Source organism: Pinus tabuliformis, chromosome 1_1, assembly GCF_031772625.1.
Source record: "Pinus tabuliformis cultivar Carrire ecotype Pingquan chromosome 1_1, CPIR1, whole genome shotgun sequence".
Taxonomy (NCBI): domain Eukaryota; kingdom Viridiplantae; phylum Streptophyta; class Pinopsida; order Pinales; family Pinaceae; genus Pinus; species Pinus tabuliformis.
Genome location: NC_142297.1, coordinates 583,268,032 through 583,285,879, shown reverse-complemented (window position 1 = coordinate 583,285,879; position 17,848 = coordinate 583,268,032). Strand labels below are relative to the sequence as shown.

At 36.8% G+C, this 17,848-nt stretch overlaps 1 protein-coding gene across 4 annotated transcripts in view; it reads left to right on the top strand.

The window, feature by feature from the left end:
* Positions 1–17,848, top strand: part of LOC149214593 (phytyl ester synthase 1, chloroplastic-like) — a 536,108-nt gene that overhangs the window by 369,958 nt on the left and 148,302 nt on the right. For all 4 annotated transcript variants that reach the window (XM_089392337.1, XM_089392339.1, XM_089392336.1 and 1 more), the window contains exon 12: positions 7,657–7,766. In XM_089392337.1, the coding sequence (XP_089248463.1) occupies positions 7,657–7,766 (110 nt within the window). The remainder of the gene's footprint in view (positions 1–7,656; positions 7,767–17,848) is intronic.

The following is a 17,848-nucleotide window of genomic DNA, read 5'->3' as shown; positions in this document are numbered from 1 at the left end:
TTCCATTGCATGCGTTAGCATATGTTTTGACACCTAAATACTATCATCCATCATGGCTTTCAACACTAGCACCTGGGGGGGAAGTAGGAGAAAACCACACCAAGATCAAGAGGTTCACAAAAAATATATGATTGCATTGAGTAAATTAATCCCTGATGAGGAGGAGGCTACCATGGTACGGAGACAGTTGAGCAACTATACGCTTAACACTGGTCCATTTGGGAGCATGCATGAAATTAGAGATCGAGAGACTTTTTCTTCTCTTGAGTGGTGGAACATGCATGGTGGGGCTACTCCACTTCTATAGACTTTGGCACTGCGGGTGCTATCACAGGTGGTAAACACTTCTTCTGCAGAGAGGTGTTGGAGCTCTTATTCTTTCATCCACAGTGTTAAAAGGAATAGGTTGAGTTTAGACCAGGCAGAGAGCTTGGTTTATGTTCATTACAACTTGCGATTGTTGTCCCATTACTGTGATGATGCAAAGACTAATAAAGACCTTAAGATTTGGGACAAGAATCCAAAGGAACCCAATTTGGAGGATGGAGTGTTGCGATTAGAGCAATTAGAGGATGCTCTTATCTAGGTATGTCCATTGTGGTATGAATTTTCCTTATAAAGCATTTCTCTAATTCATGTTTTTAATTTTTTTTGTTAACTAGTGTTTTTTTTTTGTATGAATTTTTTGAGCGATTCCAAGATGATGATGATTGTGCTGAGATGCCACCCCCATTTGGTCCCTTGGTTACTAGGTTCCATGGTTCAACACCAACAACAGGGGGTTCGTCTTCATCAGTTTCAGTGCCACTGCCACAACTTCCACATGCACCATCTTCTTTATTGCCACCACGTGGAGGCTCGCCGCCACGTTCTCTTCGTGGTGGAAGGAGGAGAGATTAGTGGATATATTCACAATTTACTACTTTTGTCATAGATTAATCATTAGACTTGTAGGCTTGTGAATTAGAACCTTTTTTGTCTTGGCGGTGACCAAGTGACATATTTTGTAAACATTATTATTTGAATTTTAGACATGACAAATGTTGACAGTTGCTCACTTGCTAGATAAATCATAATATGCTCTATGTTTTATGTTTTATAATATTCTTAAATGTTTTATGTTTTATAATATGCTTAAAAATTTGATTTATGTTTGTAATTGCTAGAATATAGATGGTTGATGGACATACTAGTAACTACAATGGAATCATGGATGCCATATCTATCTTGACTTATGCAAAAATATGCATGTTTCATGTGTTCTACAACTAATTTGGTATTTGGGATGTTTGTTTTGAATATAAATGCAAATATATATATATATATATATATATATATATATAGATAGATAGATAGATAGATAGATAGCAGACGCTTTGCTTCCTAGATTTTTGGAAAATGACGCTTCCACGTCCCCGCTTCCAAAAAACATCCCCGTTTCGTCCCCGCTTCGTGCAACATTGTCACCAACAACTAGTTTGACTTGAATTTTCTTTGAATTTCCTTTTGCAATTCAGCTTGGTCACCTTACCATGGGATCTCTGACGTTCTCACTGATTTGACGATTTCAAAACTTGCATTTTGCTTTGAAAGTATTGATTTGTAATAGCTATGCCTTTATTTTGCCATGTCATCTAGGGTGTTGCCACATTAGCTCCTGGAATTACATATCATCATGCTCCTATGTTGCATCTGCAACACCTTAACTGCTCTCCAAAATCTAACACTTGGTAATTTTCATCTCTTCATGTTGACCACTTTTGACATATTGTGTGCATGATTCTACCTAACACTCTGCGTGAAATGCCCCCTTTGAAATATTTTTTTACTTGTTGTCCAATTTTGACCAAGTTGTAACTAGCCACTTGATGCTCTAATTTAAAAAAATTCCACGTGGCATGGGATCCTCTCATCATGCTCTATAATTTAAGACTAGGTTGACGTTTTGACCTTTGGGACCACATTGCATTAGGAATCAATAAACTCCTTGAGAAATGTGAATGTTGTCTAAAAAGACTGTTATGCTTTAAGAGTTTTCATGAGGAATAATGCAGCAAGGCCATGGTCACATATGGACTTGATAGACTCTAACCATGTGGAATGAGATTGGTGTACTTTGACATGTGCTAGATTGGCCCATACCTCAGTGATCAACCCTACAAATGCAGGATCCTATAAAGCCACGAGTCCTTAAGAGAGTTCACCTAAAACCATCCAACTCAGTTAGAGACAAAAGAGACCTTAAGTGAAACTTCAAGGGATGCGACATGGTCTGAAAAAATAAATGAATATAGACTCAACGACAGAGAGATAGGTCTAGGATGCCTAATATAGAGCCTCGCATGGTTTATACATGGCTTTTGACTTGTGACCTTGGGCTTACAATGGTAATGAATATTGCACTAAAAAGTTTATGTACCCATGCTAATAGCTAGGGTAAGAATTAACTCCAACTATGGGAAACATGCTCTTTTCAAGAGGATTTGAAAACCTAAGAATATTACACATGTCACTTGAGAGCTCAAAAATACAACATTAGTATAAAAGAGAGAATTAGATCAAGTCATGTCCCTTCCTAACATAACAAAAAAACCAAAATGAAAAGACATGCAATCTAAGAAATGAAATAGCATCTCACTAGCACAATATATAGCATCATGGAAATACAAGGAGGAAAAATGTGTAACTAACTAAAGATAAAAATAACACCACATCAATGAAATAAAATCACAAAATCAAATTTGAAAACCAAACTAAATTTAGAAATGTGCCCTTCACAACACTAAGTTATACTTTTGTAGTACATCTTTAAAGCTTTAAAGCTTGCTTAGTGATACCCAATGTAGTATCTCATTGTCTAGATGGCCATTGTAGAATGAATTGTAGCCCGCAATCTTAACAATGATGTAAGGATTCAACCATAAACGATCAAATTTTCCATAATTACCATTTATTTCCCCTGTTTTGTTCCAAAGGAGGATCAAATCACTAATTTTGGAATCTTGCCTTCGAGCCCTTCTATCAATTTTTTTATTTTTCATTTCTTAGCTCTTGACGAAATGATCATAAGATCTTATTTCGTTTTCATCCCATTCAAATAGTTGTGAAATTATTTCTTACAAGGCATCGGATTCAATAGAAACATGCTGCAAAATATGATATATGGGAATTTTTAAATGAATAGGCGAAGTAGTTTCCATCCCATATACCAATTGAAATAGGCTTTTATCGGTAGATTATTACGTTGTTATTCTATCTTCCCATAAGCATGCTTTATTTGACTATCCCATCTTATTTTTTTTTACCTATGGTCGTCTTCATGATATTCAAGAAGTTTTTGTTATTGGATCCGGTAAGAATGTTTCCTTGAGGATAGCAATTATGGGGATGCGAGAGAATAATGCCATAATTATAGCAAAAATAAAACAACAACTATGCAAAAATTAATCACTATCCCGTTGATGGCCTTCTAGGTAGGAATGGCCTCTATCCACTTAGTGAAAGTTTGAGGTAGTCAAAATCCAAATATGAATGTTTCTAAAATTCTCCTTAAATATGAATTCAAGACTCAATTGTTGGAATGGTGACCCACCACCATCCATTGCAGAGAGATCACAACCAACTTTTTGTTGGAATGGTGACCCACCACCGTCTATTGCAGAGAGATCACAATCAACAATTTGGAATGACTAACACTCTTTAATGAATTTGTGGACATCTGAAAATATGGATGACCAATAATAGCTACCTGTAAGGATTTAATGCATGGTAACTTTCATAGTTTTATGGCCACCACATAATCCTTGGTGAAACTTCTTAATCAGGATTTGAGATTCCTCAAATTTAAGACATCACAAGATCAACCCATCCAAGCTTCTCCATCCCAACCCTTGCTCAATAAAATAAAACAATACTTAGACGCCTTTAGCCTCAACAATCTACATTTATGTTTTGGGAGGTTCCTAGGACTACTCAAGCTTCAAAGGTAATAAATAATATATCTATATGAATGAGCATTTGCATTAACCATGGCACACATTTTGTCATCTATTCCAAGGGATTTCTCATTGCCTTTTTCCATGAGTTTTGCAAGTCCTTGAACTTTAATCACTTTAGTGGGTCTAATCTCCAAAGCATACTTGTGTATCTTTGAGACCCACTTTCCTCTCATTCCCAAACAATCATGTTGAGATAAGATTGAGTTAACCACATAATAGGAACAAATGTCACTATCTTAGAATATTTGACATAGGTACAAAAATGCTTTAACCAAAGTATAACCCTATCTTTCCATGATGGCATAATGGAGCTCTGCATCCATGAGCTTCTTTCTCATGAACACTATGGGTTGTTCATGACCACCTTCATTCTTTTGAAGAAGTAACCCAACAATGGTATCCTATAAAGAAAATGAGGAAATGATAAACTCTTTGGTGTAATTGGGGCTAGCGTTGATTGGAGAATGGGTGGTGACATCTTTAACCTGTAGGAATGTTATCCTACTTTCCTCACCCCACTTGAAAGTGGCATCTTCTTTAATAACCTATTCAAGGGTTTTGTGATTTAAATGACATTTGGGATCAGCCTCTTGATGAAGTTGACCTTGCCAAATAACAACCGAAGTTATTTCAAATTCTTTAATGGTTGGATTTTTTGAATGGCTCTAACTCTTTATGGGTCAACCCTAAATCTATTCAAATAAAACTTTGATTTCAAATGCATATAAAAAATAAACAACAGATGAGCCTAAAATTGATGTCCCCTTATTCTAACTAAAACTTTAGCTTAAAATCATTTGAAAACACAAGAACAACATATCAATATCAATAAAAAGGGACTTAGTAAAAGGGGATTTAATAGCTAGGCCACAAAGCTCTTGAATAACTGAGAAGTAATGATCAACAATGACAATTTAATAATCTCTATTTAGCCCATTGGATTCAAAACAAAAACTTTAAAACAATGCATAAATCCCATAATTCGTAACCAGACAGGAATAAAACTTACCTAGCAAGTGCAATGAGGAAGGTAGGACAAAAACAACGAAAATAACCAAAACTCCATTATGAGATAGGTATGTGCCAATACTACCTAGAGTTCAATTTCAAATTGAACTATGACTTAACGTAATCAAAAGTGTGGAAATTGTTCATCAACCTATAATGGTTGTCCAAACTATAATAAATTCAAACGTGATGTCAATATTTTGGCTTGTGCAACAATCAATGATAATTGGCTATGTCAAATCGAAAAGGAAAAACTAATGGTGTAGTGATGGATGGCATTAAATGCCCACTCATTCAGAACAATCGAGCCATTGGAAGGGTAATAATGATTACTACGTGAGTTGTCTGTAGTAGTATCAAGGTAATCGAGCCATTGGAAGGGTAATAATGATTACTACGTGAGTTGTCTGTAGTAGTATCAAAGTAGGATTAAAGATTGTTATTGTAATTACTTCATAGGTATCAGAGCAAAAAAATCTATTAGTTTCGGAATGATTTTCAATAATATAGGAGGAAAATGAGAAACTGCTTTCGAAACCTCTCACACTGTAGGAGAAAAGAACAAAATCAATAATTTCACATTCTAGCATTAGAGAAAAATTAATAATTGGTTTTCTAAAAGTATCAGATGGTATTGAAGTGAAAAAAAATGACTTCTTGTGACACTCTGCGAGACCATTAAAAATATTGAAAGAAAGAAAAAGCTTGGAAATCAATGCAGGATTCTCTACACCATTAGAAAGTTGAAAAAGTTTTATAATTGAGAAGGCTTTGATAACATTGAATGGGATAAAATATTGATTATCAAAAGAACTTTTATGGATCATTGAAATGAATTGTAAGATCGTTTTGTAAAATGCTCGATTGCACATAAGAAGTCAAGATATCAATGTTGAAAGGATTTCAAGAGCATCATAAGAGTATGGAACACCAAAATTTGAGATCATTACCATAATTTGCTGGAGATACTTACGAAATCAATTTTAAATTAGCAAAAAAATATTGAAACAAAAAGAGAAACGTTTGTGAGGTGATATTTTTTTTTCAAACGAGTAATCAAGGATAACAAAGAAAAAATCAAAGATAATGGTTAAATGAGTAGCTGACATAAGAAATTAGGCATTATGCATGACTTAATCCATAAGTTAAAATGCATTCTAAGTATGATTTTAGATCAATTCATCATCTCTCAATATTTGAAGAGGTGAGTCCAAGTTCAAAATACTTAGGTGGATGTTGATATCTTGATACCTCCATAATACAAAGCAAATATCCTAGTGTGTCCCCATTATGGGCCCCATCAAATTTGTGGATAAAAACCTTTGTGTCCTACTTGAACTACAATTGGAAAGTGGGGATACTTGTAAGGATATTGAATTGTTATAAAGGTTTTATTGTTGCAAGGTCCATTGTAGAGTATGTTGTTGTGTGGTCATCAACTACTAGAACATGGTGAACATAACACGGACTTGAAACTTGTCTTTTTACTACTATGAAACAAGTTTCTCAACAAAGAGTTGTTCTCTTAACCTTGTGTTTGCATTTACTATATCAATAGTTAAGCAAGGGTGGAATCTTGAGAGTCTTCAAAATATCTAAAATAATGATATGCAAAATGACAATGTTTGTCAATCTAAACCTAGAAAGGATCAAACTGCATGTAGCAATTGAAACTTGGGCCTTTCAAGTAAAAAATCAAAAGTGAAACCTATATGGTGAGATTAATTAACAATTTTGCAAGTCTTTTCACAGTACAAATATTTCCTGGAAACTCTCAAACAAATTCCAAGTCTTTCAAATCAAATTTAAAGAAAACATCCATTCATCAATCTTACAAATCAAGTTTAAAAGAGACATTCATCCATAATAGATAATACCAATCAACAAACTTCAAGTATCATCAACTTCATATAATGACATCATGACAAACCTTTATTCAAAACTACAATGCTAAATAGCTTGCTACACATTCTTTAGATATATTCATGAGGCTAGCTTTCAACCCTCATATTGGCAAGTACAACTAGATACTACACATCCATATGGAAAAACATGAATTTTAAACTCATCATTGCCCACTTCTTGGTTAGTATGGTAGCCTTATATGAAATTTTCGTACTAGTTCTTAAGTGAAGAACATCATAACAAAACCTTAATGCAACAAAAAAAATTCCAGCCATTATTATGAACTTAAAACCTTATCAAAATCATATGCATGGGTTGCATATCCTCTGCAGGGGTTGCATATCCTCTGCAAATATGTGTGGGGTAATCATTGACTGACTTATTTTTTATTAGCTTAAGGAAAAATGGTGTCACATGGTTACCCATTTGACCAGTTCCCAAACATGCTAGTATTTGCACTATGTATTTCCATTAAATTTCGAAAGGAATGTTTGAAATAATTTCATTAAGTATTTAAGGACCTCAAGACAAGGGGAATTATAGGAAGTGATCAAGCCATGTATTTATTGTTTTTATATTTATATATTATTTTCATAGTAATGGTAGGCTTGATTATTATTTATGCTAATTATATCAGTATAAGAATTTCTAGTTATTTTTTGTCATGTCATATTGGGAAGATATTGTTTGCAATTAAAAATCAATATTTCCTCATGTTGTTTTTCTCACTTTTTTTCTTATGCAGGAGTGAAGCATCTGGTGAAGTTGCTAACCAACAACCACACATGCCAATTATGGTTCCAAAACCTCCTGGTCGACTTTATTATTTATTTGGGAAACCAATACCAACCATTGGTACACCCTTTATCTCGTTTTGTCTTTCTTAGTAAACATAGATGCTTGAAACAAGAATCATAATATTTGTCTATTTGAAAGCTTGCATCTCTTACACTAATAGAATTCTATTGTCCAACAAATAAATATTTCTCAAATATAACTCTTTCTTTCAATCTCTCTCTCTCTCTCACACAAATATGTGTTTGTGCTTATTATAAATATTTATCCTTTTTTATCTCTCTCTCTAAACACATTGTCTCAACCTTTTTCCTCTTTTATCTCTTGTACTAATTAAATTTTATTGCCAACAAGTCAATATTTCTCAAACATCGAAACACTCTCTCTCTATCCACCCTCACCCTAAAAAACACTTAATACAATAGTTAAAGCCACATTTTTGCACTTGAACTTTTCTTGGAAACATGTAAAAAATGTGAGACTTATACTATGTAGGTAGGTATAATGTGAATCTCAAACATCAAAACACTCTCTGTCTCTCACTGCATCCACCCTCACCCTCAAGCACACTTAATATAGTTAAATCCAAATTTTTGCACCTAAACTTTTCTTGGAAACATACGCAAAAAGGTGAGACTTATACTATGTATGTAGGTATAATGTGAATCTCTATATTAAATATTCTTTTGTTTAAATAAATTACTTCCTTTAAGCTTTATTAATTAGCAATATGTACATGGATTTGATGCCAAAAATTTCTAGGTTCCATACAATAGCCACCACAAGTAAAATACCTATAATCCAACATCCACCATCAAGGCCACATCAAAAGTAGTAATAATCCATACCTTAGGGGATTAACAAAATAGAATTAGCTAGACAACCTTAGGAATAGAAACATGATGAAAATAAAAATAGAAGGTAGTTAGAATTTTATAAAAAAAGATAAACATAAAGATTAATCAATAAACATAAACATGTGTGTATTATAAATATTTTTTCTCTTTTATCTCTTGTACTAGTGAAATTTCAAACATAAAAACTCTTTCTCTCTCTCTCTAAATACAATAGTTAAATCCACACTTTTGCACCTAAGCTTTTCTTGGAAACATGCACAAAAAGGTGAGGCTTATACTATGTATGTAGGTATAATGTGAATCTCTATATTAAATATTCTTTTGTTTAAATAAATTGCCTCATTTAAGCTTTATTAATTAACAATATGTACATGGATTTGATGCCAAAAAGCTCTAGGTTGCATACAATAGCCACCACAAGTAAAATACCTATAATCCAACATCCACCATAAAGGACACATCAAAAGTAGTAATAATCCATATCTTAGGGGATTAACAAAATAGAATTAGCTAGAAAATATTAGGGATAGAAACAAGATGAAAATAAAAATAGAAAGTAGTTATAATTTTATAAATAAAGATAAACATAAAAATCAAGCAACTGTGAAAATTCCACAACAGGAATCCCTACTGCAGAAAACTAATGTTACTTCTGCTACTTGTTAATCCATACAAGTTATTTATTGTTCTACGGTAAATATCGAAGTAAATACTACTTTAGCCTTCACTTAATTAAATTATAAGCGGAAACAAGATACTGAGTAAGAAAGAAAATACAACACAATAGACGCCGTTATTTTTGGAAAATGTCCCCAAACAACCCAATGCGGGAAAACTAGTGCAATATTTCTTAGGGGCTCATTATTATTAAGTAGTAGAAAATTATGAATAAATCTATGAATATCTCTCTGGTTATTCAGTTACAGAGAGAGAAATACTAGTAGAAATATTTGTAAGATTACCTCACACTATCACTTGAAATCCTGGCTGATCTAGTCCCAAAATGATTGCCCCCCGTCTTTTCTAGTTGCCTATGTGTTGCCTCTTTGCAGTATCTGCATCAGCCTAGTGTCAAGCTCTCTGGGGACAACGTCAATCCTCTGGTTGGTCGATTTGCTTCCGAGGAGATTCGATTTCTGCCTCCCGAGCTCACACCCTGGCTCCCAACTTCTGAAACTCGAATTCCTCTGCAAATTTTGGACTCCCTCTTGGATTTTGCGTTGCCTATATGTGGCTCTGCGTCAGCCCCTCTGGCTTAGCACTGCCACTTCTGGATTACTCTTTGCCTCTCTCTGCTAATGATTCTTTGGCTGGGAAAATCACACTCTCTCTCTGGATGCTATCCCAGCCCCTCAACTGCAAGTAATATCCTCAATCGAATTTCCTCTTGAGAACTTCTCACTTCAAAAATTTGATCTCTTGATCTCTCAGTGTTTTCCAAGTGACCCTCAAGCCCCTTCTTATATCTTCCTGTTGGACAACCAACAACCTAGATTAACTCCTAATCAAAGGCTCATATCGTTTTTACTTGATCTTCGTCTTTTTCGAGAAGTTACACCCAAAATTAGATTAATACCTATTATTATTTTTAATTTCCCAAGTTTATACTTAGGAATTCCATTAAAAATATTAATTGTTTTAATAAAATCGTCTCTGGGTGGAATTTCCCAAAACGATTTCTAGGTTCTTTGGAATACATGTGCCCAAGCCTCCAAAATTTGAGGCCTAGAGCACATCAGATGCTACCCGAAATAAACACTCCCTCTTAGCGAGGAATGTGTTCTAGCAATATACTGTCACTACATACTGCTCTGACTCTGAAGCATCATCCTTTACGTTGCTGATGTCTGACATGTTGTCCACCAACTACTGCGCTGTTCCTGTAACTGTATTGCTGCCTTTGACACTACCACTGCCAATGTTGCATATGTTCTATAGCTCCCTCTCAAATGTTGCATCTGTTATGCTGCTAGCACTGCCACTTCTAACACTGCATCCGTACTGCACCTCAGTTACTGAGAGAAGCAACTAAAAAACATCCAAAATCATTGAACTAACTGTGTTCAGTATGATACCACGTGAATGTTGGAACCTGACTACTGCTAGTCTTTGCACTGACCCTCTGAATATACTGCGTTGCTGCTGACCTATGCTCTATTCCATCTGCACTGCTGTCAACTCTGCTCTATGCTGCTCAGACTCTGGCACTCCTAGCCACTGCAACTATCTCTCCAACACTCCTCAACACCATCCGACACTAGTCCATCCTACTACCACAAAACTAGGCTCCTGTAGCAAGGTATTGATCCAAGAGGTGGACTCCTCAAGGATCCTGCCCATCTGTAGCTCTTTCGAACTACAACTCCAAATCAGCCTACCTCCCTCTTAGAGGTATATCGGCTGTCATGGCAAACTCCTCCTCTTCACTCTTTGCAGGCGCATCCTTCGGATCGTGTTCTCATCCTTGTCCTTCTTCTTGAGAGGACATTGATATGCATAGTGGCCCATCTCACCACATCTGAAACACTTCACCTTCGAGACGTCATTCTTACATCTCTGCTGCTCCTCTTGTCCCTTTGATGCAAGGGCTGCATTATCCTCCTCCTCCTTGGGCTTCGACCCACTGGTGTTGCTGCTTCCATCAAGTTTGACTTTGACCAGGTCTCTCCTTAGCTCCTCTTTTTTTAAAGCCGCCCACAGCTCATCCCAATTAAGAAATGCTGCTCTACCCAAGATAATCTGGACAAAGGCTTGCCACTCATCTGAGACAAAATTGAGGGCTAGTCTAACTAACTCTGAGTCCCGAGGAGGATGCCCCATAACAAACAACTCATCATGGGTTTCCTTCATCTTTATGAGGAATGGATCCACACGCTCTCCCTTCTACATCTGAGTAGATCTCAACTTCTTCTCCAAATACATCTTCCACTGCTCGGAAGATCCCTGATATCACGTGGCCAAGGCATCCTACATCTACTTAGCAGTTTCTATGCTAGCAACAAGACACACTACACAATCCTTGACTCCATCTAGGATCATCGTCTTAGCCTTTTCCATCTCAACCTTGTACTTTTCAGCGGATCTGCATCTGCAGGTTCAACCACCACACTGTCGACGTACGTCTTGACGGCATGCTCATCTAGAAGGAAAGACATTTTCGCCTTCTAAATGACATAGTTGGATGCTCCGTCTAGCCTGTCCTGATCTCTCAAGCCACTGGTTGCCATATCTACCAAAAATGTTGAAAATCTCCTCTCCGCTTCTCACTGCTAGTACTCAGTGAATGAGAAACCAAACTTCTCAACGGGAAGTCTGCTTGAGGAAAAGTCCCCTCGATGTGCTTCTCTTCTCTCTTCTGAAGTTTTTCAGCTCAACAAATGGCCCTCTGAAAAATCTGTGTCCCAGCAGCCTCTCACGCTGAGGCTTCAGTGTTGCCCCCTCTACCCAAGAAAAAATTCGAACTAGAAGTCCTTCTCTCTGTCAACTCACTTAGAGAGAGACTGCCTCAAAAATCTGTGTCCCGGCATGGAACTGCATCAACCCTTTGGGGGTTTTGAACTGCTGCCTCCTGCAGCTTTTTTGAACTCCCCTCTTCTGCTTAGCGTTGGATCTATCGACTCTGCTCTTCTTACTTCACCTGCAGCTCCAATACCATGTGAAAAATCCACAACAAGAATCCCTACTGTAGCAAACTGATGTTACTTCTGCTACTTGTTAATCCATACAAGTTATTTATTGTGTTCTATGGTAAATATCGAAGTAAATACGAGTGCAGTATTCACTTAATTAAATTATAAGCGGAAACAAGATACTGAGCAAGAAAGAAAATACAACACAATAAACACCATTATTTTTGGACAAATGTCTCCGAAAAAACCTACTGCGGGAAAACCGATGCAGTAGTTCTGAGGATTTATTATTATTAAGCAGTATAAAAGTCTGAATACATATCTGAATATCTCTTAGCTTATTCAGTTACAAAGAGAGAAATACTGGCAGAAATATCTGTGAGATTTCCTCACACTATCATTGGAAATCCTACCTGATCCAACCCTAGAATGATTTGCCCCCGGATTTTCTGGCTACCTTTGCCCTGCCTCTGTGCAGTATCTGTGTCAGCCCAATGCCAAGCTCTTTGGGGACAATTTCATTCCTTTGGTTGGTCGATTTGCTGCCCAGGAGATTCGATTTTTGCCTCCTAGTCTCACACCCCGGCTTCTGGCTTCTGAAACTAGAATTCCTTCGCAAATTTCAAACTCCCTCTTGGCTTTTGCGCTGCCTCTACGTGGCTCTGCATCAGCCCCTCTTGCTCAACGCTGCCACTGTTGGATTACTCTTTGCCTCTCTCTGTTGATGATTCTCCGGCTGAGAAAATCACTCTCTCTCTCTCCGGATGCTATCCTTGCCCATCAACTACAAGAAATCTCCTCAATCAAATTTCCTCCTAAGAACTTCTCGCTTTAGAAATTCGACGTCTTGATCTCTTGGTGTGTTTTTGAAGTGAACCTCAAGCCCCTTCTTATATCTTCTTGTTGGACAACCAACGACCTAGATTAACTCATAATCAAAGGCTAAGATCAGTTTGACTTGATCTCCATCTTTTTCTAGAAGTTACACCCACAATTTTTCCTAAGTTTAGACTTAGGAACTCCATTAAAAATATTAATTATTTTAATAAAATTGTCTTTGGGTGGAGTTTCCGAAAATAGTTTCTTTGGAATACATGTGCCCAAGCCTCCCTACAAAATTTGGGGCCTAGAGCACATTCGATGCTACCCCAAATCAACAACAACAACAATAGATTCCATGCTCAAGGAGGCTCCTAGTGGTCATGGTTTGGACCCTATCCATCAAATGTTAGTTCTTCAATAGATGTGGTGAATTTGTTGAGCATATTTCATGATGATTTTCCTTGATGTCAAATTGGTCATTTATGTCAAGGGCCTATATTTGAAGGCAATGTTTTTGTGGGTGACTTGCTTAAATGACTGTGCAAATTATGTAGTTGGAAAGTCCTATGAGATAAATTTTTAATGGTATATGGCACTTGGTATAACTCTGAAGGGATTAGGAGATATCCTTGCTTGAAGTTTTGGCTGGATTACGGGAAGCATGTTTCCACCTGGACCTATCAGTGTACAATCAACAACTGATGTGATAGAGTTGACATAGTAGTGTGAAAAGGTAGTGTTAAGGTATCGAAGACAATTGATAGGTGTTGCACAGACAATTGATAGGTGACACAGTGTCGGAAACTAAGTTGATACTTAGAGGGGGTGGTGAATTAGTATTAAGGCCAACTTTAACAATTATTAGTAGATTTAAATATTTTACCATTCAATGGCATATCATGTAAACACTTCATAAACTAAACAAACACACGATAAACATCATTCACATAGGACACAAAGATTTTACATGGAAACCCATAAATGGAGAAAACCACAAATTCTCTTTTGTTCTTTATGTCAATGCAAACCCCATCTTGTTGTTACATTTTGTTTTTTGGCACCAACTAGAAGGAAGAAACCACTCCTTGATTCGAAAGCACCCACTTGCAGGAACGCCAAACCCATATCTTTTGTTGGCACCAAACAACACTAATCATAAACTCCCTAATTTGTTTTTTTGGCACCAACCAATAGGAAGAACCAAATCTTTTATTTATTTTGTTAGCTCCAACCAACGGGAAGCGCTAGCTCCCTAATTTGCAAGCCACTACTTGCACGAGGCACCAACCCCCTATGTTGTTTCTTAGGCACCCCCCTAAAGGAAGCACCAACTCCCTAATGTATAGGAACCAACCTACTGAACCTTGCAGACCTATATTCATTCGTTTTTAGACTGGGATCCATAGGTTCTCTTATTATTCTTATTGCTCTTTGCTACAACTCTCACCCAGCCTGATATTTCACTCTTCAACTTGGCATACTCTATCTCTACTCTACATATCCTCACATTTATCTTTAATTACAACTTTCCATATCTGTTCCATTCACTCACAGTCACGACCCATACACAAACTCTTATTGTCTCGGCCTTCCTCTCCACTTCTACAGCTACGCATAGCCTTAGTCAACCTTCAATCCTTTGTAATACTCTCTCACTCATAGTGTAGCAACCTACACTTCAATTTAGTCTGACCAAATTTCCCCTACTGTCACATACATCACAACTACATTTCTTATAGTCAATTACACAAGGCTTGAAGAGGAACTTCATTTACTTTCATAGGGCTCCAGGATGGACTTCATGTACACATAAACGACTCAAGGATGAACTTCATTTAAATGAACATTTCTTAAGGATGTACTTCTTCTGTCCTTAGACAAATCCCGCTACTTCAATTCACTACTTTGGATTCAACCACATATAATTCTACATTTAATTTCTCAGAGTTGAAAATGGCTCTGTTACAACATTTGATCTTAATGGGATAACCAACCATTCCATAAACTGTGTTTTCATTTATAGCACACTGTATGCAAATACAATAGGCATTGAACTGTGTTTTTACCCCTAGTAATCTTGTTTCTAGATTGTATCAATAGGCTGAGTCATTGCAATAATTAGTAGGTGTTTATTCAACTATCACTTAACCGAATTTGGTGCTTGAAACACAAAATTTCAAATTGTTTAGTGCCCTTATTTTTACTCTCTTTCGCATGAGACCACATCCTCAAAACCATAAGTTTAATTTCCTAAGGATAGTAGATCTCCTTACTTGTTAGTTCCTTAGCACATGTGACAATGAGCCATGACCAATGACTTAAGTGTTGAGAGCACTGAGCTTCACACTAGTTTAATACCTATGCTCCCTCAACCTTCAGCACCTAGGCTTTATGTGTTCGAAGGCTAGAACCACAACCTTACCACCAAAAGCACAAATGCTCACAAATTGGCCCTTGGATGTGAATCCCAAGGATATGCCACATGATCGATTGATGTCATCTCTACGACATGGTAGTCTCTAAGTGATGCCATGTGTCACTTATGTTCAACCCACTTGGCCACTCAAAAGGGGCATTTCTAGGTTGCACGAAACGGGGAAACGGGTACGAGTTTGCGAAACGGGAAGCGATACGAAACGCGACCTCCCCAAATTTTGGAAACGGGGAAATGCGAATATATATGTGTGTGTGTGTGTGTGTGTGTGTGTGTGTGTGTGTGTGTGTGCAATCATAAAGCTTAAATGATACATTATAATTTATTACACTTAAACATTAAGATTTAATTTACATCACATTTACTTATGAATGATCACATAATGAAAATAAAAATATCGGAATATCCAAAAGCAACCTTTATTATATATCCAAATCTTAAAATCAGCGTTTATTTATATTAATATATGAGGTTACAAGTACAATAAAGACTATAAGGCTGCAAGAGAGAGATCCAAATCCGGATATTTTGCATCTACATCCCATTCTTTAGAAGGACCACTATTGAATTGGGAGTCTCCTCCTACATAGTCGAACGACCTTAGTGATCTTGATTAAATACAAGTTTCATACCCTAGTACCCTACATGATCTTGATTATTGGGAGTTTCCCCTGCATAGAGGGCTTGCTTCTCTTGATTAAATACTAGTTCCATACCCTAGTACATGATAAAATCCAATGGAAACATTGCAATCCCCCCAATCCTGAAATCCTGAAAAACAGATAAGTCTGCTAGATTTTGAGTGAGATCTAAAATTCTACTTTCTCCATATGAAATCCAATGAGGGCGAAACCACTCTCAAACATCCTGAGTCATTTCATGGTAATGTTAAAAATTTAAGTAAAAGGATGAAAATGAAAAATAAAGGAGAATATCACTTTTACTTTAAGAATTTAACATTACCATGAACTGCGTATGCCTCAAACTTCCTGATGAATTGCATATCAACACTAGGGCAAAAATTCACTTTTATAACTTTAGACACACATCTAGAAGCAACTAAAAGTCACTAACATACCCTAAAAATAGATTAAAAAACAAATTAAAAAAACACAAGTTAATGAGGAAACATGGGTCGTACGACCACGAAACGTGTTTCCGGCCGTACTAGCCACGTTTCCATTTCAGAAAACGTGGTAGTACGGCTAGAAACGTGTTTCACGGCCATACCAAACTCATTTCCGCGTTTCGTACCAGTTTCCGTATGGAAACGGACCTCTGTACCACGTTTCCTGCAACATAGGGGCATTTCCACCTACCACATGTCATGCTACTAAGGTGCCATGTCATCGACACCTGTCTACCACATGACACTTTCTTACTAAGTCACATTGTCTTTTTTTTTAATCAATGCCAACTGTCTGCCACTTGTCACAAGTACATAGGAAAGCCCAAGGACTTTGTTTTTCACTATTTCTCTATGTTACTCAAAAGTGCCCATGCCATGAGATTTACATTATGTACCATTTCCATGAAGGATCTCTCTATTGCACCATGCTCTTTGTGCTAACCTTTGCAAAGTTCTTCAGCCTCATCCTCTGTGTTGCACATGGAATTTTATTTCTGGTATCTGACATATCTTTGTCTCCCAGAGTTCGTCAACTACAATAATCTTCAATTTTAAAACCTTTGTAGCATGTTGCCTGTCAATTAACATCAAACTTTTCATCAGTTACCTTCCCATCTCTCAAATTTTGTCTACCATGCCTCCGCGCCAACCTTTATAACTTCTTAAACTTAGATTTTGGCATAGCACGCTGACATGTCATGCTATGTCATCACACTACCACATGTCACCATGTGATTGGTGCCACATGTCACTCTGCAAAGGGACACTTGGACATTTTAAAGTGCCAAATCTGCATGCCACATGTCCTTGCCACATCATTCTTAGTCATCATCATTTTGAGCTATCCTACCACCTATATGCCAACTCATCTGCCAAGTTATCCTTGTCATCCAATAAAATGTCATCATCTATCTATTTCCCTATCACTGCCTATATGGAGGAAATACTCGAGGTCTGGTTGTTTTGCACATTTTTCCTTTATTAAATTTTTACAACTCAAACATCAAATTCACAACATTTTCTATGTTGGAAAGTTTCTCTATCTAGTAGCTTCTATCAACTGCACCTCCTGTCATCAGCTAAGACTTATGTGCTCTCAACTCAAGCATGGTGTAACACGATGTACATTAATTAATGGGAAGATTCCCCATCTGCACATACGTATGGAGTCTATCAAGTACACCTCCATAGACTTCTCTGTCCAAACCTCTGAGTCGCGACATAAAACTACTAGTCAGATAACTGCAAAATTGCTTGTCATGTGTCTTCTG